The 25794-nt window shown below is 42.0% G+C and overlaps 1 protein-coding gene across 2 annotated transcripts; it reads right to left on the reverse strand.

Annotated features, from left to right (window-relative positions):
• LOC311131727 (solute carrier family 66 member 2-like) lies at positions 1-25458 on the reverse strand. 2 transcript variants are annotated; one of them, XM_084164847.1, is made up of 5 exons: positions 24471-25458; positions 24056-24189; positions 22200-22250; positions 16023-16239; positions 1-2856 (listed from the first exon to the last, which is right to left on the reverse strand). In XM_084164847.1, the coding sequence occupies exons 1-5, from the start codon at positions 24671-24673 to the stop codon at positions 2646-2648; spliced, it is 816 nt and encodes a 271-aa protein (XP_084020973.1). In that variant the 5' UTR covers positions 24674-25458; the 3' UTR covers positions 1-2645. The 2 variants fall into 2 exon arrangements, with proteins under 2 accessions (XP_084020973.1, XP_084020974.1); XM_084164848.1 differs by lacking the exon at positions 22200-22250 and having other exon boundaries at positions 24471-25456.
• Positions 25459-25794: the final 336 nt, after the last annotated feature.

Below are 25794 nucleotides of genomic sequence, written 5' to 3' on the forward strand. Positions count from 1 at the left end.
TACAAGTTCTCATCTTGGCCTTTAATGACAGCGCCACAGAGCTTTCATGAATACTGGCTATAAGTAACAGTATGTCAGACAGAGACCATTGTGAGGTTGATTTAAATTGTCTATTGATGATGAACTGGCAATTCTATAGAAAGAACTGGCCATTCCATGGAAAGAAATGTGGTAATGTACACATTAAAAAACAAAAAGACACAACGTTGAAATAAAAGGTAATAAAATATAAAAATGCACATTATTTTGTAACACAAACAGTTTGATAACCATAAAAATATTTTTGGTACATAAACTGAGGCTGTGATTCAGTCCAAGGTGCCTTACTGAGCAGTGCACTGGACAGTCGACAATGCGCCTTTTAAAGGCAATTTCCCTCGTGTTCGCAGAGATAGTATTTATGGTATGGGCACTGCGAATGTCGGCTTTGGTGTAAATTGCCTTTAAAGGGGGCAATGTCGGCAGTCCTATGCATGTTTCTATAACGCAACCTAGATTGAATCCTGACCTAAAACTATATATATATATATTAAAAATAATCACAAGGATTGGCATTGTTTGATCAGCATCTACATTCTACATGAACAGAGGAATAGTTTGGCAGTTTTACCCATGAACAACTAAAACTGAATAACCACCATAATATTACAACTTAACAAGAAACAGTGAGTCATTTTGGCCTGGTTGATACGACACAACCAGAGTTTACTAGGTGCACAACTTCATATAATGACAACAACTGTCACCATTTGACATGCATCACCATAATAAAAAAGAGCTTGATAAAGGGCAAGTGTACAAGGTTTGTGATTATACAAGCATTTCAGGATGATAAAAAGATAGATAGCGTAACAAAACAAATATTCTGCATCACCAGTGATTAAAATAAAGTTTCCCAGAGTATCCAGCGTAAAACTCAAACTGTGTCTGAAATGGCACCCTATTCCCTATTTAGTGCACTACTTGGTCAAAAGTTGTGTAATAAACAGGGAATAGGACGCCATTTTGGACGCAACCAGCAACTACGTTTTAGCCAGCAGTTCAGAGGTGAATATAACAGCTGTAGTGCTAGTATCGTCTTGGTTACACCCAGAGCAGACTTAACACCCAGAGAGATTTGACTTACCATGTGGTCCAACACTCCAAGAGGTAGTCTGGACATGCCTACTACTTGGCTAGAACAAAACCCTGCACCCACACCAGCCCTCAGCAGGATAAGATTTGTCCACCCCCGACCGATTCCAGATTCAGCCACTGTTCCCACGTCTCCACCCAAAGCACACATCTAAAACATTTAACAGCTGAAGAAAGAAATATTCATATACATTTCAAAAGGTCCCATTTAAACAAATGAAAGGTTTCTAGAGGTGCTTGAGGCTGAGAGGAGCAGGGAGATCAGGAGACTAAAGATGAGTTGTCCTCAGAAGCCTTGTTTATACTTGGTTCTAACATGCGTCCTTTGTCCTGATCTTGTCCACATTGTGATTGTGCCCACATTTCCAGAAATATGTCTACACATGGTACATATATGCTTCTTTAAATCGTCTACACCTGTCTGAAAATGTGGGCACAATCAGAATGTGGATAAGTACAGGACACAGGATGCACGTTAGAACCAGGTATAAACACTGCTAGAGACAGGAGCTTTGTACTTAAATGTCCTTCCTGATACGTTGTTGTTTTCATTTACCATTAAAAAAAACAGAATATAGAAAGGCCTTCCAGTTCCCTGGCCTACCAACATGGCTGCTACTCCTTTAAATGAAAACAGTAACATAAACATAATATAGATTTGTTTCACACAATTTCCTACCTCCCTCCCTCCACTGACTCCCTTACTGTCTGTAATACCAGCAACATACTCCTCCACTGAACCACTGAGTCTTTAACCTTTTCCTCAGTCATCTGAAGGAAATGTGTTGGGCTCCCAGGAACCAGGCCCCTGGCCCAGACAGCCGTTTTCATTTTTGGTAAAACTGCTGTTTTCAATTGCTTGCATTTGAATTCATCTTGTGAATTTTCCAACAAGCAGCAGCAGTACTCGGTGGTCTTCCAACCAGACCCGAAGAGGCCTAAGTGATCAGACAGACCAGACCCGTGGAGAACTGACCAGCATCAATCCACTGAGACAGAACAAAGAGCTATCTAAATTAATGTAGATTCTAAATTCCCCAAAAATAATAATTCCATTGTACATTCAGTATGGTTTCTGTTAGTTACTTTGATGATGGGTTGTACATTGTTATCACTGGCTGAGTAACCAGCCCTTTGTGAAAGTCTTTTAAGGTTTTTCATGCAACAATCATCAGGTCTATGGACAGGAAATCTGGTCCACATTTCTTTGAGTGTCCATCCATACACAGTGCATATGATTGCAATGTAGATTGATGCATGTGCATAAGACTGTGTGTATGCTCAGGTATATTCGTATACAGGGATATATTCTTAGGGATATACTTGTATAACCATCTGCACAGCATACACATGCATACATATAACTGGAGGTCCTATCCATTTTGAAATGAAATGTAACAAGTGTCATTCAGCATAATTCTTCAGGTAAAGTAACACTCAAACTAGTTTGTGTGCTCATGACCGATAGGTAACAATGTGTGTGTGTGTGTGTGTGTGTGTGTTAGGGGGTCTCAGAGTGCCTTGGTGCTGGTTGTGTGGGACACGGTGTGTGAGACGGGTTTCTGCGGGTAACGGCTGTAGTAGTAGACCTGGAAGAGGATGGCAATGTCCACTCCCACCTGCAGCAGACCACAGGTCCAGAACTGGACAGGAGCCTCGGTCAGCAGGAAGTAACCCGTCTTAAAGGTGTCCCCACTCGTCCACATCATCACCATCTTTATACTGCAGGGAGCGAGGGAGGAGAAAGAAGAGAGGAGAGAGGGGGAGATCAACATAATTTCAATGTTGGCAGAGCTAGAGACAGTGGCAGTGTCTGTGTCCGAAATCTGTCTTGCCTACTACTTACTAAAACTACATAGTGTACTAATTATACTACATACTATTTATTATGTACTGTTTAGTATAAATGCATGCAGTAAGCAACAAATCAACATACTAGGCTCATCCATACTGAGAATGCGTCACCTAATGCACAATTGCGTTGTTTCCCGCCATTCGTTCATGTTGTTAAAGCCTGTCCTCTTATCGAATTATCAGCTGTTGTCAAACACACGTGGGTCTGAAAATATGTTTATCTTCCTCAAGAGTGTGCAGCGAATTCTACTAGATGAAAAGTCTAAATGAGTATGAAATCCTGGCATTTAAAGCATACAACATTTTCTGAATTTCATATATTATATTTTCACATACCCAAAAAGCCTACTATTTAGAACGCAAGTACAGGTATTCGGACACGGCCGGTGACACATGAACACTACCTTAATCATGACAGAAAGAGACATTAGGAAATCATGGGAAAAGGAACACAATAACAGACCAAATATATAGTTTCAGGTGGGGATACTGACCCACTATTTCCAAAACAAACTTTTAAAAGGAAAGATAAATGGAATTCCTTCAAGTTCATTTGCCACCTCAACTCTCCTGGAGTTTAGAACTTCTCTCAGTGAGGTTTTTAAACTCAAACTCATGGTGCGGTGACTTCACCCATCTGCTATTTGCAGCAGCTCTTCTTCCTCTTCTCTCAGGGAGCTGCTTAGGCTGACTTCTCAGGAAGTCAGTAAATAAACAACAATTGTTCTAAAAGCTACCGCGGAAGAATATAACTACTCTGTGGTTTGTGACAAGAGTGTTCCTTTAGTGCAGGGTTTCCCTCCTGGTTCCTGGAGAGCTACCCTCCTGTAGGTTTTCGCTCCTACCCCAGTTGTAACTAAACTGATTCAGCTTATCAACCAGCTAGCTATTAGAATCAGGTGTGCTAGATTAGGGTTGGAGCGAAAACCTACAGGATGGTAGCTCTCCAGGAACAGGGTTGGGCAGTCCTACTTTAGGCTAAGATGTGGCCCCTCCTCTCAGTGTCACTCTGCAGCATTGTGAACTATACTGAGCCGATAGGGAAGTAACACACTAACAGTGACAGTAGAAGGGCAGTACAGCAGGAGGCCTCTAGGCATATTGTCTACTGTACAAACACAGAGCTTTGAAAGCCCTCTAATTTTAAGCTGGAGAAAACAGCATTGCTTATTATAATGGGTAAGTGTAAGGTTTCATGGCAAGCTGGGTTCCCGAGTTAGTTTTTCTAACGAGAAAAGTCTTGACAGTGTGTTGGTGATTATGGATAAAGCACAACAGACAAACAGTCTCCCCAGCTCCTCCTATCCCTCTGCTCCACCCTCCCTCTCTTGTCTTTGTGACTCTTTGTTTTTCTCCCCAGGCTTTGTACTGAAGCCAATGATGGAAGGTAAACACTGACAAAGGAAGGACTGAGGCACAAACACAGTTTGCTAACAGCATTCAGCCTTCAGAAGTGTTTACAATGACTGCTTACCACAACAACACTCCCACAACAACACTCCCTTCTGAAAGCAGAGGCATCCTCCATCTGCTATTCTTAATACAACCTGCCTCGTGTCGTGACATTTTGGAGTAGGGACCTCTGCTCTGAGTGCCAGAGACAATCCTGACATGTCAGCACTTTCCATTACTGTGTAAACCACAAAGGGGTTTTCATAATCGGATAGAATGCAAATCTGAATATAAACACATTCATTTAAAGGGTGAGGGTGGGGGAGAGGGAGATGGAGGTTGAGGGGGAAGCTTAAACTAATTAGTGTCAAGGGAAGACCTGTATAGGGTTTTGTATGGTTGCTGTGTACATTTAAAATGACAATTATTCAGACAACATTTTTCTAGGCGTTTCAGGGAATGGGTTTTTGCACTAAGCAAATACACTGATGTCATATTCCATCATGGTATGCAGTAGTAGGCCCAATAAATTAATCCATAATAAATCCAATACACATCCTATGAATATTATACTGTATCTGTGACGTTATGACTGGGTCATAACCACAGAGTAATGTCAAGTATTGACTACACTCCAAATACTTCTAATATGGTAGAACTCTCCCTACGTCATTTGTCTGACCCTGTATCAATATCATTGGCAAGGTAACATGTTCAATGATCCATACAAGAGAATCGAGGAAGATTTGCTGCATTGAGGCTACAAATGGTGGCTTCAAAGTAAAAAGACTATTCTCTAGCAGAAGCCACTTAGCAGACATACTGACGGGATTGGAGGTAATTGTCTTCAGGCTGATTACAGGGTACAGGTTCACCCCTCACCCCAAACACAGCCCACGTCTCAAGCTGTCTGCTAGCTAGCACCCACAGGATGAGGGGAGGAAAGAGGAAGGGGTGAGACCTGTCAAATCTTCTATATTATTCATCTCTACCTTCACTTCGCTTGCCTTTACTAATTTAATTTGTAACACCCTTTTTAATAACCTTCCCATGCATCTACTTGTACTACCTCCCTCCTTCTCCTTGCATATTTCTCTCCCTCCATCCTCCCCCTCTCCCTCCAAGGTAGGAAGCTTGTTAATCCTGGGGAAGAGGAGGAAGATTTCTTTATTTTCTCTCTGAGTGCTGACGTACAGTTTGGGCCAGCCCTGTGTGTAATGATGTGAGAGCAGGATTGAGGGTTTGATCAGTCCTCCTGCAGACTCTTTCTGTGTCCCCAATGTAGTGTACTACTTTTGACCAAGGCCCATCTATATAGGGAATAAGGTGCCATTTGGGATGCAACCTCTTAGAGAGAATGCTTGGAGGTCAGGGATGGGGTCAGAACATGCCTGGGAGACGATTCTAAATGTCACCAGCCACTTACAGAAGACTGACTCGGAGGTAAAAAAAAAGCCTGTATGCATCGGAGGTGGTGGAGGATGGAAGACCCTCTGCATTTCATCAGGTAATCAGCAGCTCCACAGCCCGAATGAGGGGGTGGGTGAGGGGGGTCTGTTTCTGTTTTAGACCAGTTGTTGCAGACTAGTCTGACAAGGTAGTGTTGTGAATGCAGAGACAGAATTGTATACTGACTGGATTTAATGGTCAAACAACAGTCAGACGGCAGGCTAAATAAGGCACTCCCTCCGAGCGTGTTATCGGTCAATGTGAATCAGCTCATTCAGAGAGGACTTATAAGGACAGTCAGTCAGTAGGCGGTCTGCAGAGCCTGTCCCTCCATGTTTCATTACCTTTATCTCAGGCCAGGGGCCCAGACATCAACGCCAGCACCCCAGTATCCCCCGCCTAGCTACCCCCACCCGTCTCTCCCGTCTCCCACACCAGTCATTGGTTCGACTGCTCCTGTCGGTTTGTGTTCATTGCTGGCCTGCTACACACAGACACACACCCACACACCTGGAGACCTGGCATTATGCCAGCACATCAATGCTGCACACAGAGAGGCTGAGAGGGGGGCAGCCACACACAGAGAGGCTGAGAGGGGGGCAGCCACACACAGAGAGGCTGAGAGGGGGGCAGCCAGACACAGAGAGGCTGAGAGGGGGGCAGCCACACACAGAGAGGCTGAGAGGGGGGCAGCCACACACAGAGAGGCTGAGAGGGGGGAAGCCACACACAGAGGCGCTGAGAGGGGGGCAGCCACACAGAGAGGCTGAGAGTGGGGCAGCCACACATAGAGAGGCTGAGAGGGGGGCAGCCACACATAGAGAGGCTGAGAGGGGGGCAGCCACACATAGAGAGGCTGAGAGGGGGGCAGCCAGACACAGAGAGGCTGAGAGGGAGGCAGCCAGACACAGAGAGGCTGAGAGGGGGGCAGCCACACATAGAGGCTGAGAGGGGGGCAGCCAGACACAGAGAGGCTGAGAGGGGGTCAGCCAGACACAGAGAGGCTGAGAGGGGGGCAGCCACACATAGAGGCTGAGAGGGGGGCAGCCACACACAGAGAGGCTGAGAGGGGGGCAGCCAGACACAGAGAGGCTGAGAGGGGGGCAGCCAGACACAGAGAGGCTGAGAGGGGGGCAGCCACACATAGAGAGGCTAGGAGGGAAGAGCACAATAACTAAGTACATCTATCTCCAAAACCACTGGGGAAACCAACCCCATGCTAAATCACCACACCAGGAAATATTCACAATATAATACATCTCATCCAAGGTGACCACAGGGGATAAATTCAGCAGGATTACATAATGTGTGTTTCGTAAATTACTGTTGAACAGAGTTTCATCTTCAAACAGTTCACACAACCCTATAATTAAGCCTAAAATTCTAATTAATTAATTGTCTGACCATGGAGCTAGGTTTGACCATGTATCTTGTTTTGACCATGGAGCTTTAGAAGAAAAAAAATATTTCCTCCTCAGGGTCGTTCAGCTAAATCAGAACTCTCCTTCACGCCCTTAAAACAAATATAGGACCCAGTGCGGAGGTAAAGTAACCTAGCAACAGCCTGCCATGAACCCCAGTCCATAAACTGGCTGAACAGGTACGGAACATTGGGAGAGACAGAGGGGGAGGACGAACTACAGACACCGAACAGAGCAGAGCAGAAAGAGAGAGAGAGGGAGCAGGTCACAACCGGCAGAGCCACTGCTAAAAAGATAACATCACACTGAGATCTGTTCTTTACCGAGGTTGACTTGACAGCAATTATTTTTATTTTTTATTTTAGTCCTTTAGTAGACGCTCTTATCCAGAGCGACTTACAGGAGCAATTAGGGTTAAGTGCCTTGCTCAAGGGCACATCGACAGATTTTTCACCTAGTCGGCTCGGGGATTAGAACCAGCGACCTTTCGGTTACTGGCACAATGCTCTTAACCACTAAGCTACCTGCCGCCCTAGCAATGTAGTAAATATGTGATTTGGAGCTGTACTGTACATATAGAACAGGAGGACTACATTTACATCCACTTTGGACTTCATTTCCCATCAAACCATGACAAGACAGATCAGAATACACTTCCTGTTGACTAGCTTCCCCTATCTCCTCCCTCATACAACATCCACCATTAGAGCAGCCATGTTGTGTCACCCAGGTCCCCCAGTCGCCCACTCATTTTTGTGTTGTAATAATGTTCTGTTTAGTAATTGTCTGCTAGAGGGGTCTTGCGCCTGGCTCTGACACGTCATTATAATAGGAAGTGATGGAAAAGCATCAGATGTCCCAAATGGCACCCTTTCCCCTAATGGGCCCTGGTCAAAAGTAGTGCACTATATAGGGAATAGGGTGCAATTTGGGATGCAGATCTGTTGTCATTAACCATCTCTGGACCTCGCTGGCATGGCAATGGCATGTTCTGGGGTTTGGCTTATCCCATTCATTATTTTATGAAGGTACAGTGCATTCGGAAAGTATTCAGGGCCCTTGACGTTTTCCACATTTGGTTACGTTACAGCCTTATTCTAAAATGGATTAAATAAATACAAATCCTCATCAATCTACAAACAATACCCCATAATGAGAAAGCGAAAACAGGTTTCTAGAAATCTTTGAAAATGTTATAAAAAAACAGAAATACCTTATTTACATAAGTATTCAGACCCTTTGCTATGAGAGACTCGAGATTTAGCTCAGGTGCATCCTGTTTCCATTGATCATCCTTGAGATGTTTCTACAACTTGATTGGAGTCCACCTGTGGTAAATTCAATTGATTGAACATGATTTGTAAAGGCACACAGTTGACAGTGCATGTCAGAGCAAAAACCAAGCCATGAGGTCAAAGGAATTGTCCATAGAGCTCCGAGACAGGATTGTGTCGAGGCACAGATCTGGGGAAGGGTACCAAAACATTTCTGCAACATTGAAGGTCCCCAAGAACACAGTGGCCTCCATTATTCTTAAATGGAAGAAGTTTGGAACCATCAAGACTCTTTCTAGAGCTGGCCGCCCGGCCAAACTGAGCAATCGGGGGAGAAGGGCCTTGGTCAGGGAGGTGACCAAGAACCCGATGGTCACTCTGACAGAGCTCTAGAGTTCCTCTGTGGAGATGGAAGAACCTTCCAGAAGAACAACCATCTCTGCAGCACTCCACCAATCAGGTCTTTATGGTAGTGGCCAGACGGAAGCCACTCCTCAGTAAAAGGCACATGACATCCCGCTTAGAGTTTGCCAAAAGGCACCTAAAGGGATCTTAGACCATGGGAAACAAGATTATCTCGTCTGATAAAACCATGATTGAACTCTTTGGCCTGAATGCCAAGCGTCACGTCTTTAGGAAACCTGGCACCATCCCTACGGTGAAGCATGGTGGTGGCAGCATCGTGCTGTGGGGATGTTTTTCAGTGGCAGGGACTGGAAGACTAGTCAGGATCGAGGGAAGATGAACGGAGCAAAGTATAGAGAAATGCTTGATGAAAATCTGCTCCAGAGCGCTCAGGACCTCAGACTGGGGCGAAGGTTCACCTTCCAACAGGACAACGACCCTAAGCACACCGCCGAGACAACGCTGGAGTGGCTTCGGGACAAGTCTCTGAATGTCCTTGAGTGACCCAGCCAGAGCCCGGACTTGAACCCGATCTAACATCTCTGGAGAAACCTGAAAATAGCTGTGCAGCGACGCTCCCCATCCAACCTGACAGATCTTGAGAGGATCTGCAGAGAAGAATGGGAGAAACTCCTCAAATACAGGTGTGCCAAGCTTGTAGCGTCATACCCAAGAAGACTCGAGGCTGTAATCGCTGTACAAGGTGCTTCAACAAAGTACTGAGTAAAGGGTCTGAATACTTATGCAAAAGTGTCTAAAAACCTGTTTTTGCTTTGTCATTATGGGGTATTGTGTGTAGATTGATGAAGAAAAATAACAATGTAATCCATTTTAGAATAAAGCTGTAACACAACGAAAAAGTCAAGGGGTCTGAATAATTCCGAATGCACTGTATATTTCTTATTATGAGTCTTTGTTAATCAATATGGTAATGAGCTACTCAATCTTTCTATTTGTAATGAGGCATTATTTTTCCCATATTAGTCTGATGCATGATCATTCAGAGAATATTTAAATTGTGTCGTGTGCACGTACAATGCCTTCAGAAAGTATTCACACTCCTTGACTTTTTCCACATTTTGTTGTTACAGCCTGAATTTAAAATTAATTCAATTGAGATTGTCACTGGGCTACAGACAATATCCCATAATGTCAAAGTGGAATTATGTTTATTGAAACCTTTGCAAATTAATTACAAATGAAAAGATGAAATGTCTTGAGTCAATAAGTATTCAAACCCTTTGTTATGGCAATCCTACATAAGTTCAGGAGTACAAATGTGCTTAACAAGTCACATAATAAGTTGCATGGACCTATGCAATAATAGTGTTTAACATAACATAATTTTTGAATGACTACCTCATCTCTGTACCTCAAACATACAGATAATTGTAAGGTCCCTCAGTCGAGCAGTGAATTTCAAACACAGATTCAACCACAAAGACCAGGGAGGTATCCAGTGCCTCGCAAAGAAGGGCACCTATATAATATAAAGATCCAGTCCATTTACAAAATTGGAGGCCCCTTACACTTCAGTGTTGTGATGCAAAAATCCTAGCAAAATGTATAGCGCATAGAATTAAAAAGGTATTGTCGGATATTATTCATTCTAATCAGACAGGTTTTTTACATGGAAGATACATTGGAGATAATATAAGGCAAGTATTGGAAACAATAGAACACTATGGAAAATATGGGAAACCAGGCCTGCTATTCATAGCAGACTTCGAAAAGGCATTTGATAAAGTTCGACTGGAATTTATATATAAATGCCTGGAGCATTTCAATTTTGGAGAATCTCTTATAAAATGGGTCAAAATCATGTATAGTAACCCTAGGTGTAAAATAGTAAATAATGGCTATTTCTCAGAAAGTTTCAAACTGTCAAGAGGAGTGAAACAAGGTTGTCCACTATCGGCATATCTATTTATTGTGGCCATCGAGATGTTAGCTATTAAAATCAGATCCAATAATAATATCAGAGGATTAGAAATACAGGGCTTAAAAACAAAGGTGTCATTGTACGCAGATGATTCATGTTTTCTTTTAGATCCACAACTAGAATCCCTCCACAGCCTCATAGAGGATCTAGATACATTTTCTAACCTCTCTGGATTAAAACCAAATTATGACAAATGTACTATATTACGTATTGGATCACTAAAAAATACAATTTTTACATTACCATGTAGTTTACCAATAAAATGGTCTGATGGTGATGTGGATATACTCGGAATACATATCCCAAAGGAAATAAATGATCTCACTTCAATAAATTTTAATAGAAAGTTAGCAAAAATAGATAAGATCTTACTACCATGGAAAGGAAAATACCTGTCAATTTGTGGGAAAATCACCCTGATTAACTCTTTAGTATTATCCCAGTTTACCTATTTGCTTATGGTCTTGCCTACGCCTAGCAAACAGTTTTTTAAATTATATGAGAAAAAAATATTCCATTTTATTTGGAACGGCAAGCCAGACAAAATTAAAAGAGCATATTTATATAATGAATATGAATTCGGAGGACAGAAATTATTAAATATTAAAGCATTAGACCTATCACTAAAATCTTCAGTCATCCAAAAGTTATACTTAAATCCGAACTCGTTCTCAAGCAAATTAGTAAGATTGTCTCACCCACTGTTCAAGAAAGGCCTTTTTCCCTTTATTCAGATTACAACCTCTCACTTTCAGTTATTTGAAAAGGAAATAATCTCCCAAATGTCACTATTTCTAAAACAAGCCATAGAAAGTTGGTTGCAATTTCAATTTAATCCTCCAGAAACGACAGAACAAATAATGCAACAAATATTGTGGTTAAATTCAAATATACTAATTGACAAAAAACCTTTATTTTTTGACAGAATGTTTAAAAAAGGTATAATCTTCGTAAATGATATCATCGGTAGGACTGGTGGAGTTATGTCGCACATGCAGCTAACAAAAACATATGGAAATGTCTGCTCTACCCAAAATTACAACCAAATAATTGCAGCCTTACCGCAAAAGTGGAAGAGGAAAGTTGAAGGGGGAGAAAGTAAGGAACTTGTCTGTCGGCCTTGCATTAAAGAACATAATTGGTTAAGGAAAACTGTGATAAATAAAAAAGTATATCAGTTTCACTTAAGGACCAAAGGATTGACAGCAGTCCCATATAGATTGCAAAATAGTTGGGAAGAGATCTTTGACGTACCGATCCCATGGCATAGTGTTTATGAACTGACACGCAAAACGACACCGGATTCAAAAATTAGAATCTTTCAATTTAAATTATTATATAAAATTCTTGCTACCAATAGAATGTTATTTATATGGGGGATACAATCTTCCCAGCTCTGCAGATTTTGCTGTGAAGAGATAGAATCATTAGATCATTTGTTTTGGTTCTGTCCATTTGTAGCTTGTTTTTGGACACAGGTCCAGGAATGGCTAAAGGATTGCAATATTTACCTGGAACTAACCTTGCAGATAGCATTACTGGGTGATCTGAAAAGTCATAGTCAATCAATCAATAATATAATAATACTTTTAGCAAAAATGTTTATTTTTAATTCACAATCTGTAAAAGCAATGAGAATAGAAAGGTTCAGAACTTTTGTAAAACATCACAGTATGGTTGAAATATATATGGCAAATAGAAATCCTATATGGATGGTGTTAAGAGATAGCTGGGAGGTATTGAATAGAGTTGAAGGATGGGACTAATAACAAATAACAACAAATAATAACAAAGATAGCTAATAATGTAAGCATACTGTGTCCATAATAAGTATATAGGTTGTATGTTGGGAGCTTTTGGGAAAGAGCACAGTTAGAAAGATATGGCATTTAGAAGCAAACCGGATGGACATCATGAAAATGATCGGAGAGGTTGAGAGTAGAAGAAGTTCAGGAGCAAAAAAATAAATATATATATATATATATATATATATATATATATATATATATATATATATGTGTGTGTGTATATATATATATATATATATATATATATATATATATATATATATATATATATATGTATATGTATATGTATATGTATAGAATTATTGTAAAATTAACTCTGTCCATAAGGTGTAGATAGTAAGTATAGACCGGAAGTAGAGGCCTGGGCGTTGTTGTTCACTAATTTACTCCAAGTAGGGAAAGGATGGTGGGGTTGAAAAGTAATAAAGGGGAATATATATATATAAAAAAAAAAAAACATGGGGGATTGGAAGTGATGCAGACAATTACATTGATAGAAGATACAATCTATCTGCAATATTAAGCTGATCCATCCCCCCAAGAAGAAAAAAAAAAAAAAAAAAAAAAAAAAAAAAAAAAGAAGGGCACCTATTGAGCATGGTGAAGTTATTAATTACACTATGGATGGTGTATCAATACACCCAGTCACTACAAAGATACAGGCGTCCATCCTAACTCAGTTGCAGGAGAGGAAGGAAACTGCTCAGGGATTTCACCATGAGGCCAATGGTGACTTTAAAACAGTTAGAGTTTAATTGTTGTGATAGGAAAAAACTGTGGATGGATCAACAACATTGCAGTTACTCCACAATACTAACCTAAATGACTGAGTGAAAAGTAGGAAGCCTGTACAGGGTCAATATTCCAAAACATGCATCCAGCTTGCAATTAGGCACTAATGTAAAACTGCAAAAAATGTGGCAAAGAAATTAACTTTATGTCCTGAATAGAAAGAGTTATGTTTGAGGCAAATCCAACAAACATCACTGAGTACCACTCTTCATATTTTCAAGCATGGTGGTGGCTGCATCACGTTATGGGTATGCTTGTCATCGGCAAGGACTAGGGAGTTTTTGGGGATAAAATGAAACGGAATAGAGCTAAGCACAGGCAAAATCCTAGAGGAAAATGTGGTTCAGTCAGTTGATTACCAAGACGACACTGAATGTTCCTGAGTGGCCTAGTTACAGTGTCGGCTAGAAAATCTATGGCAATCTATGGCAATGATCAACAACCAAATTGACAGAGCCTGAAGAATAAAAAAAATGAATAAAGTGTAAATATTGTACAATCCAGGTGTGCAAAGCTCTTAGAGACTTACTCAGAAAGACTCACAGCTGTAATCGCTGCCAAAGGTGATTCTAACATTACATTTTAGTCATTTAGCAGACACTCTTATCCAGAGCGACATACAGTTAGTGAGTGCATACATTTTCATAACATGTATTGACTCAGGGGTGTGAATACTAATGTAAATGAGATATTTTTATATTTCATTTTCAATACAATTTTCAATTTGGAAACATTTCTAAAAACTTTGTCATTATGGGGTTTGTGTGTAGATGGGTGAGAAAAAATGAATATTTAATCAGTTTTCAATTCAGGCTGTAACACAACAAAATGTGGAATAAGTCGAGGGGTATGAATAGTTTCTGATGGCACTGTTTATGTGTGTACGTGTGTGTGTGTTGGTCACGACTCAGTCACTACTGCATGACTAACAATAAGAACTCGGGGACCACTACTGAACATCCTCAATTAAAACTAAATGATGATGACAGCAACGGCACTAAAACACATAATGAAAATCTCCATAATCATAATGATAATAACAGCAGCATTAGAATGGAGCGTTAACAATGAAGCGTCATGTTTTATATATATTTAATTGTCTCAGTGTGAATCCTGCCTAAGGATTTAATCGCTAGCGGGAATGAAGGCAATAAAAAGCCAATAAGTTAAATTAAAGACATTCTAAGGAGGCTTCCTAAGGTCATCAGTTTATATCATATACTATATATACAAAGGTATGTGGACACCCCTTCAAATGAGTGGATTTGGCTATTTCAGCCACACCTGTTGCTGACAGGTGTATAAAATCAAGCACACAGCCATGCAAAAAAAACGTATATGAGCAACAACGGCTCAGCCACGAAGTGGTAGGCCACACAAGCTCACAGAACGGGACTGCCAAGTGCTAAAAATCACTACCGAGTTCCAAACTGCCTCTAGAAGCAACGTCAGCACAATAACTGTTTGTCGGGAGCTTCATAAAATGGGTTTCCATGACCGAGCAGCTGAACACAAGCCTAAGATCACCATGCGCAATGCCAAGCGTCGGCTGAAGTGGTGTAAAGCTCGTCGCTGTTGGATTCTGGTGCAGTGGAAACGCGTTCTCTGGAGTGATGAATCACACTTCACCATCTGGCAGTCCGACGGACGAATCTGGGTTTGGCGGATGCCAGGAGAAAGCTACCTGCCCGAATGCGTAGTGTCAACTGTAAAGTTTGGTGGAGGAGGAATAATGGTCTGGGGCTGTTTTTCATGGTTTGGGCTAGGCCCCTTAGTACCAGGGAAGGGAAATCCTAACGCTACAGCATACAATGACATTCTAGACGATTCTGTGCTTCCAACTTTGTGGCAACGGTTTGGGGAAGGCCCTTTCCTGTTTCAGCATGACAATGCCCCGTGCACAAAGCGAGGTCCATACAGAAATGTTTTGTCAAGATCGGTGTGGAAGAACTTGACTGGCCTAGACAGAGCCCTGACCTCCACCCCATTGAACACCTTTGAGATGAATTGGAACGCCAACTGTGAGCCAGGCCTAATCGCCCAACATCAGTGCCCGACCTCACTAATGCTTGTGGCTGAATGGAAGCAAGTCCCCGCAGCAATGTTCCAACATCTAGTGGAAAGCCTTCCCAGAAGAGTGGAGGCTGTTATAGCAGCAAAGGGGGGACCAACTCCATATTAATGCCCATGATTTCTGAATGAGATGTTCGACGAGCAGGTGTCCACATACTTTTGGTAATGTAGTGTATAAACCAAAGAACATGTTCACTTCTAGTAGAAAATCCTTTCACTGAATGAACTGAAGTCAGTACCAGTCCGGCGTCTGTGAATTACATATCCAAGTGTTCCATAAATTAGACTGAATTTATACACAGGTGTGCAAATGGAAAGACTAGTTTGATGTCATAGGTCTCATAATAAACCACTGAAGCTCAGCAGCTGGGATATGAGTAGTAAGGAAGCAAGAGTTGGGATGAAAGACAGTGAATGTCAAGTGAGAGAAAGCGGAGACAACTGTGGTGACTTTAGTGTGTATGTGTGACTTCCTCACCTCATCCCCTCAGTACTCTTGTTCTGGTAGTTGCAGTAGAGCTGTGGCGTCCCCAGCATGGCCTCAGTGAAGACAGCCAGGAAGCCCAGGGTCTCTACAAACACAGACGAGTCCAGCAGCAGGTAGGTGATGTAGGCCGCCAGCAGGGTGAACGCCATCACACACTGCAGGTAGTCCACGAAACGACTCCACGACCAGAAGTGGCTCCAGTCAAAGTCTGAGGCAGACAGACACACAGAGAGAAAATAAAACAATCCTAACACTGATAAACTGACGGTTCTTCCCCTTTTCGGGTTAATCTTTCTCCATAATGATACGCTGGCTCGAGAAGATTGTAATAAAAAGCATTGCATGTGACGTGAGACAATGAGACCCATTTCTTTGGAACCAATTTGGAAAATGCTGAATGATTTACTCTAATGTTTCTGCCTCACTGACTCCCCAAATGTTCCCTAAAGTTTGTCATGCTTTTGCTCTGTTCCTTTCATCAGGGAAATAAAGAACAAAAACAAGTTCAGTTTAAGTTCACTGAAAGAGGAGCCATATGAAATCATGACTTCAAGATGAAGATCATCATACAACTGCAGGCCTGCAATACAATCTATAGTGATCCAACATCTCAGCTAGGAGACTGGCACCTCCACAATACATTGTGCTGCTATTACCTGTCATATCTAACCTATAGGAGTACCTAAAACAACCGTAACTTGATCAGTGTTTGGATAAGAAGGTTAGTGATGAGGATGCATCCTTGTTTGGAGTGTTGACGATTATGTTATATTAAAACTGTCAAATGTTAGTCTTTATTGATTAATTCCCTTTCCGGGCGGTTATATCAATGAAGTTACCGCTGAGCTGCACGTAATGTGTTTTAATATTTCACGGAGACAACAATACACGGAGCCTGACCCCGCTCTAAATGACGTTAGGGGAGAGAAGAATAAATTGAGGAAATGAAATCGTCGCTGAAAGGAGAAGGAGAAGAGGTGGAGGAGAGGGGGAAACACGCAGTATCTTCAATAGGATTTTACACAACCCTCTACGTTGTACAGGGTCATGTTGAAATGAGATTCTACTTATCTAAAAAGACACATCGGAACATTAAGCTCCTCTGAGGAGGCCTGTGGAACAGAGTATGGGACGAGAGCTTCAGAAGGATTATGGAGAGAAACAGTTTCAGGAGCTACTGGTGAACTTGACTCAAACACACTTAAACTAAATAAAAAGAGGGTAATTTGCACAAACTCATACAGCTCATCTAGAATAACATGGTTGGTTTGGTTTCCTACCATTCTCCATAATCACATTGCCTTTTGACACACCACAAGAAGAGGTACGACACATTACCTGTCCTGCTGACTTACTGAGATTGTATTCTAAAGTGTATTCTAAATTTCAATTTAATGTATTTTATTGAAGTATTGATGTTAAACGGATCTGAGATTTAGATGGCATTTCTAATACGCATGGCAGACAGGTGTATTTGTGTGTATGTGAGAGTCAGAGTATATGTGGAAGTCAGGGTGTGCATGATGGATTATCTTGTCTACGGTCTGCAACTAAATCACCCAATCATGGGGTGGGGTGGGGTGGGTTGAGTCTGTCCTGCCCTCACCGATAACAGCAATGCCCTGAGGGGGGTGAGGATAGCTCAAAAAGGCGCACACACACACAAATGTCTTATTGTAACGGTAGACTAGTGTTGTTAAAGGGTGTTTACAGCAGTACCTTTGCATGCTACACCCCATTGTGCCCGTCCACCTCCGTGCCACTCATCTACCCTGGGACGCTCTCGTTCCCCCATCGCTTCCCTCATCCCATCCTCTTTCATCCCTCTGTTTAGTCTGACACGGGGCCACTGGGTGGGTGGGTGTGTGTGTGTGTGTGTGTGTGTGTGTGTGTGTGTGTGTGTGTGTGTGTGTGTGTGTGTGTGTGTGTGTGTGTGGTTCTGGCCCCGCCACAGGGATAATGTGAGGGAGAGAGCTGGAATCATATCTTATTGTTTTGTGTTTATTTCTCTCCCCAGAACATTAGTTAGAAGCTGTCATTTAGCCTGTCAGGTCTACACTTCCCACAATTACATGTTGTCATTCAAAGTCCATAATCATGCAGGGAAAACAACAGCAACCTAAAAAAAAATGGTCCAGAAAAAATAACCTGCTTTTTGGGGCTAAAATCAAAGCTAGAAGGAGAGTAGGAGGTGATTAATTGGAACCGGTCAGATTCACACCATACAGGAGAGACTGTGATGACTAATAACCATCGAAAGAAGAATATAGACTATTCCCAATGCCCAGTTCCCCTGTCCTTCCTGACTGTCCCTTTACCTGTACACAGGCCTAATAACCAACCCCTCTCATATATCTGGTACTGCTAAATACTGCTCAATGCTCTTATTTGCTGGGTCAACTGTCAACACAAAGACATCCTAAAAGGGAACAGACTATATAAAACAAAAAACAATAGCATGCAATTTGAATTGAGTTAGAATTTTGAAAACAGAGATTATCTAGACTAGAGCGCCCACCCCCATTTGAGCAGCTTGATACATTTTACTTCCACCTGGGTAGGTAATCTGTAGGATTATTTACACACCTAAAACGATGTGATCTCTTAATCTGAATAATCTCTTTAAAGTATTCCTTCCATTCAGCCTGCTAGCCGTCTCACATCAACCAGATTAAGATGCTATCACAACCAGCCACTTCATAATACCAGAACTACCATCTCTACCCTGAGGATCTTTAACACAACAGAGATGCAGAGATCTAGGGTACATATGCACGCACGCACACCACACACTGTACCAAATTACAGGGGCAGAGATGGAGACATAATTGCGTTGTGAAGTCGTTACCCTAAATTCACAGCCAATTTAACCCAGAACAGGTCCCAAACTAACAAATAGTGACATGACACAAGGAGGGAGGAAAGAGTTTCTTCTTTGTTTGAACTCACAGGGAGGGAGCTTAATGCACCTGCACACTGTGGTTATTTCTCCAGAGTGATTGGGACATCATGATTTCTGATTTGACAACCTGCTGTGATAACGGATCCAGGAGTCAGTGCCATAGAGAGAATGCCAGGGAGGGAAGCCAGCTCTGTACATCACAGTACGAACAGTGAACATTTAACAGTTCAGTACAAGCACAGAACACACACAACAACGTCAGGAACATACAGAAATATACTGTTTCAACACGTCCGTGTGACAGTCCGATGATAATGTGTCAGAATACTGTTGTTTCGTCTGTCTCAGTTTGACATGTTCACAAACTTCAGTGAAAGCAGGTTAAATGACATTTAATTATTCAATTGTAACCAACCTCATCAAAGCCTGAAACCCCAACAAAGATAAGGAGACGTCAGAACTATCTGTTACTCCCAAACTACATTTAGACAATCACCCTTTAGGGAGTTTGCTAAAGACTAGTTAGTTGATGAATTCCTTATTTTACATCCAATACATACATAGCACTTTCATTCCCTGTTTTATTTCTTTACCTCCACCTGTACTCGTTCATCCTTTCATCAATAGTGGATTACAACATGCCTCTCCTTCCTATCTCCTCCTGGATTAATCAATAGATGAACAGACCCATATGTCTATGGAACAGACAGACGAGCAACCGACACAAAGTACATTGTCAAAAGTATGTGGACACCTGCCCATCGAACATCTCATTCCAAAATCTCATTAATATGGAGTTGGTCCCCCCTTTGCTGCTATAACAGCCTCCACTCTTCTGGGAAGGCTTTCCACTAGATGTTGGAACATTGCTGCGGGGACTTGCTTCCATTCAGCCACAAGAGCATTAGTGAGGTCGGGCATTGATGTTGGGCAATTAAGCCTGGCTCGCAGTCGGCGTTCCAATTCATCTCAAAGGTGTTCGATGGGGTTGAGATCAGGGCTCTGTGCAGGCCAGTCAAGTTCTTCCACACCAATCTCAACAAACAATTTTTACGTGTTACGCGCTTCAGCACTCGGCGGTCCCGTTCTGTGAGCCCCAATGTTTGTCTATGGAGATTGCATGGCTGTGTGCTCGATTTTTATACACCTGTCAGCAACGAGTATGGCTGAAATAGCCAAATCCACTAATTTGAAGGGGTGTCCACATACTTTTGTATATATAGCCTATGTCTATGGAACAGACATACGAGCAGCGCTGCAATTAGGAAACATGGAGTTCTGTCAATGCTAATTAAGGTTTACAGGGAGAGGTGATCGATCGCCAGAGAGACTGCGAGAGGCCAGGAACAAGACGTCTGAGAGAGGCCACACAGGCCAAGGAGGAAGAGGAAGGGGCAAATAGTGAGGCAGAGGGAGACTGAACCAGGGAGGAGAGGAAGAGGGTCTGGGAGACAAAGAATCAGGGAGGCAGAGCTCCAGATCCAGATATGGGCAGCCCAAAGCCAGGAAGAGGCCAATGAGAACACAGCCTGGCACTGGATCCAGCTCCAATGCCAAGAAACGTGCCAACTGAACTCTGGTTCTGCTACCAAGTGCCAACTGTTTCATGTACAGGCCAGAACCGTGAACGTACATTTGTGGCACACAAAATGCCAGCTTTTGACGAGATAAATTGAAGCCAGAATTAAGCTTTTTCTACTGTGATAAGAAGAAAGCCAGCTTACCATACCACTGGAGTTGTGCTATAGTACAACACGATGGGTGGAAACAATTTGATAAGTTGTAAGAAGTTGGCAGCAACTCCGCCAGTCAACTCCCAGTTCCCAATGACACAAACACACAACACTCAATTCCAAACACAGAGGCTGAATAAAGGGTGGCAAAATCCTTTTGATTGCTGAAATGAATTTCTCCGACAGCCTTTCTCTACAACTATCATTGGATTCTACAATGCACAATCAAATTAAACAGACAGATTTTGATGGGGATTTTTGAATGATGTTACTTAGGTTGACGCACGGAGAGAAGATGAGTGAACACAAAGTGTGTGATGGATAGCAGTTCTGAGAAGTTGACAGTGATGACTCCGGCCAATATACAACACAGAGCATTACTGCATTGTTATTACCCAGCACCACCTACTGTCCACATGGACGATAGCAACTGCTCCCCAACTACAAAGCAGCAGCGTTAACCAGAACTAATTACAACATTGCGATTCATTGTTAGTAAATTCATACTTATGATGGGCATCACACGCTAGTCACATAAAGTTCACAGCACAATGAAACAGGAACAATTGATTGAAAGGTTGTGATTCCTCAACATTATATAAGCTGGTCATTAGCCCCTCTCAGCTGCCTGAGTGAAGGAGCCATACAGCAACAAGAAGAGGGAGTTGAAACAAAGGGCAAAGCTAGTGGTAGAATAACCAGGACAGAGTTAGGAAGACTACAGTCTCATAAACTGTCACATATGTGAGTTGTCTGTGCATCTTCAGCAAGCTGGTGTGAATCCAAGTCATCATCATTGTTTTACCAGGCAGGACCACAGAGCAGAGGGCAGTGAGTAGTGCACATTAGCTTTCACATGCAGCATTTAACACAATTGTTGTTGTAGCACTATCAAAATAATACTGAACATAGTTCATTTCAAACCAAAAAACATAGTCAAGGCATGACTTTCCATCCACAAAATAGCCGAGCAGTTAGTCTATCAAGGTCAATAACATAGTAAGTAAATAGCAACAATCAAAGTCTTAATACATATGGTTAATCAATATATAGGAGTCTAGAATGCATGCATTTTTATTTTCTGAGTAAGAATCTGATAGTCATCACAATCAGACAACTCGAAAATTCAATTTCCATGCACAACCACTGCAATACAGTAGATGCATGCTATAGTAAACTAATATCAGTAGCATAAAAAGCTTTTTACAAACTGAAACACTTCAAGCTATTGACTATAGCCAACACGCATTGTGAACTTCCATGCGAACACTATTACAACTACATTGGTTCTTTATTAATCACAAATGGAGATATAACCAGGAAGGATCACATGCGATGCAGGAGGATCCATGCCAGGTCAATGCATGATGATGCTGATGAGTTAGTGGCAGTTAATACTGTGAATGGAGCAATAAGAGAGGGAGTGCCACACAAGTAAAACATTTTAAAAGACCATGCGGTAAGGAAAGATTGAGAGATTAAAAGAGGAAGGCAGATGAATGACTGGATGGCAGAGAGAGAGACAGTACCTACCCAGAAATAACTTCTTAGGGACTTTGATCTCCTCGTCCTTACTGACTGTTGCTACAGACACAAAACAAAATAAGAAGAGAAAAGAGAGCTTGGTTTCGCTTGTGCCACAGACCAGCACTGACCCACAGTTTGAAGTGAGGAGAGGTTTCTTCTTGACGTACGGTTAGTGATTTCAAATGGACAACCCAATAACGTCCCTGTGGTAATTAACATAGCTGAAACCTCAACTTTTGGATCTGACCGAGTTGAAACCTCAACGTTTGTTTTAAGTTAGACAGAGTTGAAACATCAACGTTTGGGTCGGACAGAGTTGAAACCTAAACTGTTGGCCAGAGTAGAAACCTCAGCATTTGGCCAGAGTTTAAACTTAAATGTTTGTTTTACGTCAGACAGAGTTGAAACCTCAACATTTGACTAATCATAAACAGCCTGTTATCTCAAATCATCTGACCCGCCTACCCTGATCCTGTCAATTTGATTGGTTACCAAACTTTGGAATGAGGCCCCATGATGGCAGCACTGAGCATTCAATGTTCTAGTTTTCCGTTGGCAGGGAAACACTGGTGTAGGTCAGTCAGTCAGTGTACACAGCCAACAGGCTGAGGAAGGGAGTTATGAACCAGATACAGCAGCCAGCGCACTCTAGTTCCGCAAACAGATTATCAACATCCTGTTATGACTGCAATGGGAATATTTAGGATGAATAAAGTTAAATGAATGTTTAGCATGCTATATTTTTGCTTTCTTTAATACACATGATTCTGCCAGTGTTCTGTTTGTGCAAGGTGCGGGTTGAATTAGAGATTGATAATCTATTTTACAAGAGAGACCTGGCCAAAATAGCAGCACACAAAGTTGCAGACACATTTACAACATAAAACACAAAGCACTACAGTTTAAATACATACATTCACACATCGAACATAAATATGTTTTGGGAAAGTGTGGTGCAACTAGGGGTCAAAACATTGACAGCCCCCTACTTAATTTTCCATAATAGTGTGAATATTATGGATTGTTCTCATATCTGTTGATAGTGTTTGACGCCAGACTGGAGGTGCAAGGGCCGAGGACACACTGATTATTGCTGTATTCTGTGACACTGTGTGATTCTGTAGCCGCTAACAAAGTCACTGGCTTTATGTTTTCCTACAAGCCTCTTGGGCTGGTGTTTACAGAACATGTGGTCAGTGCTGTCTGATTAGTATATTAAGGGCAGGTAGCCATTTTCTCTGCTCATATGTGGGATATTGTTCTCCTTTTTGCAAACTATTTTATTCACATGGAAATTCCTATTACAAAGACAAACTAGAGTTGTACAGTACAAGGCCACGTTCAGTAGGTAAATGTTGTCAAACGTTGCAGATAGAAATGTCATGAAGAGCCAACATAATTCCTTATTCTACATGTCAGAGAGGCATGTTTGATCTACATAACACATTTCTAGCTGAACATTCTACAACATTATGCCCTGCTGAATGCACCCCATGGCACAGGGGTGGTTTAGATGGTCATAAATTATTTGGAGCTTTGTGCAGCCCCTTGAGGCTAGCTGGGTGTGTATCTCTGTGAGTGTGTGTGCAGTCAGATTTGAGTTGCTTGTTTAAGCTGTAAAATATATTATGAACATGAAGGAGCTCCTTTGAGAGGAAGGACAATTGGGCAACCAAGGAATGTGTAACACACACACATCTCCAGAGGTTGGTGATAAAACCAAGCACTATCAATAGTTCACACCATGACGTGAACAGAGGTTATAAACTAATTACAAAGCTATAAAGAGGAGCTAGGAACCGGGAGGTAAAAGACACCTGTAAAGAGGTGAGTAGGGACAGGCCAGGAAGGAGGATTCTGACCTGTGAATGAACGTCGCTTAGTCTGGAGTTCGGTGGCCACGCGGACGTTGGTACACAGGTTGAGCATGATCAACATGGTGGCTATCATGATAATGCTCTGCCACAGGAGTGGCGTCTCAAAGTAGCGTCCAAACCTGGAAAGAGAAGACCGGGAGGGAGGGAGTAGTCAGGGCACATGCTCCTGGGCAGTAATACTATACTGAATGGAGACAATAGGCTTCTGTTGTAACCAAACCAAAACTGTGCTATCCAAACCAATACAACCATTCCATGAGAGGCAGTATCATTTTCAAACACTGTAAATGTAATTGTCAAGGGCCAAATAATTGAAGTCTGTCTGTTCTTCAAATGTACTTAGGCTACAGCCTTCACATGCATCAATGCACATTTGAATAACATCTATGGCAAAACTTACCTGAACAGTATACGCAGAATGTTGGCGACCAGTAGGACGAGGCAGACATAGGTGGAGAATCCCTCTGCGTTCTGTGTCCGTCTGATGTCCCTGTACTGGGGGATGTAAGGAAGCACTCCACCAAACACCATGGCCCCCGCAGCGATCCATGTCACCAGTTGGTTCAGGACATACATGAGCTGCTCAAACATCTCATCTTCCATGTTCTCCCTCTGTTATCTAGTCTACCAGGGCACAGCAAAACATGGAAAGTGCCAAAGGGCTGTGCAAAGTTCTAGTGAGCTGCACTTGCCTTTCGATAATGTGGTGTAGCCTAGTCAGAGAATGTGAATAGACCAGTGCCTTCGAATGCTTATTGACAGTCAACTATTGGATCAATAACCAATGAAAGGGACAGAATGATGTGTTCCTGCCATAGAAAAAAGTCCCTTATTTCAAACCGGATGTAAAGCAGGAACAACTATATCCATAAATGATGTTCTATTGAACAGTTTACAGTAGAATCCAGAGGTTCTACCTTAGCAGAATTCCCGAGTTGAAATTACGAGTTAATCATGCATCAATAAACATTCACGCGGCGCTACTGTTTAATACTACTGTGACTATATGAGAGGTTACAACTGTACAATGTAAAAAGTTGGATGTTAGGCTACAATTGAGCACATCAACAGTCGGCCAGAGAAATCTAACTTGCAGCAGGACGTACGACCAATCAAATGAATGCAATATTATTTAATAGCAGCTTAAATTGACTGGATTTCTCGCGATTTGTAAAGGAAACTAAAATAGTCGACCCTCGACATTTGCTTTACAGTTGTCCCTAGGCTAATCGAAGCGACTAAAATCCTCAGTGTTCCGGATGGGTTTGTAGTTACAACTGGACAGCAGCAGGAATCCGTGCATCACATGATTGTCATTTACAAACAAATCCCCTTTGTCCGGAAAATATAATTCCAGCAAAAATCGAAAGAGCGTGAATTTACCGGAAAGTGCAAAACCCCTGCGTCCACTGATCACGCCCCGCCCCACAAACAGAAAGCTAGAGCAGCGCTTCCTTCTACGTCAATATCGTCGCTCCCTATTTTGGCAACATCTGAGTTTGGCTGCATTGTCCTAGACTGAATCGGATTTAAAGGGGGAATCAACCACTTCTTAGTGTATTTCTGTATAGCCTATTGTACTTGTCCTATTTTCAGACATTGGACATAGGCCATCTTTATCATGATGAGCAGTTGACATTCTGAGAATAAGGGATGATTGCAGTGAGTCCGGATTAAGACATTTTGCCGAGGTTACATAATCGTGATGACTGTCATCTGTTTGT

This window comes from Coregonus lavaretus (genome assembly GCF_964263955.1).
Source record: "Coregonus lavaretus genome assembly, chromosome: 7".
Lineage (NCBI taxonomy): Eukaryota > Metazoa > Chordata > Actinopteri > Salmoniformes > Salmonidae > Coregonus > Coregonus lavaretus.

What these genes read in the sequence shown, in the direction of transcription:
- LOC311131727 (XM_084164847.1), bottom strand. Translation starts at nt 24,673, where the DNA reads ATGGAAGATGAGATGTTTGAGCAGCTCATGTATGTCCTGAACCAACTG. An exon ending in TAAGCGACGTTCATTCACAG is followed by an intron (nt 22,251 to 24,055) that starts GTCAGAATCCTC and finishes TTGTGTCTGTAG; the next exon opens with CAACAGTCAGTAAGGACGAG. An exon ending in AAGAGTACTGAGGGGATGAG is followed by an intron (nt 2,857 to 16,022) that starts GTGAGGAAGTCA and finishes CGCTCCCTGCAG; the next exon opens with TATAAAGATGGTGATGATGT.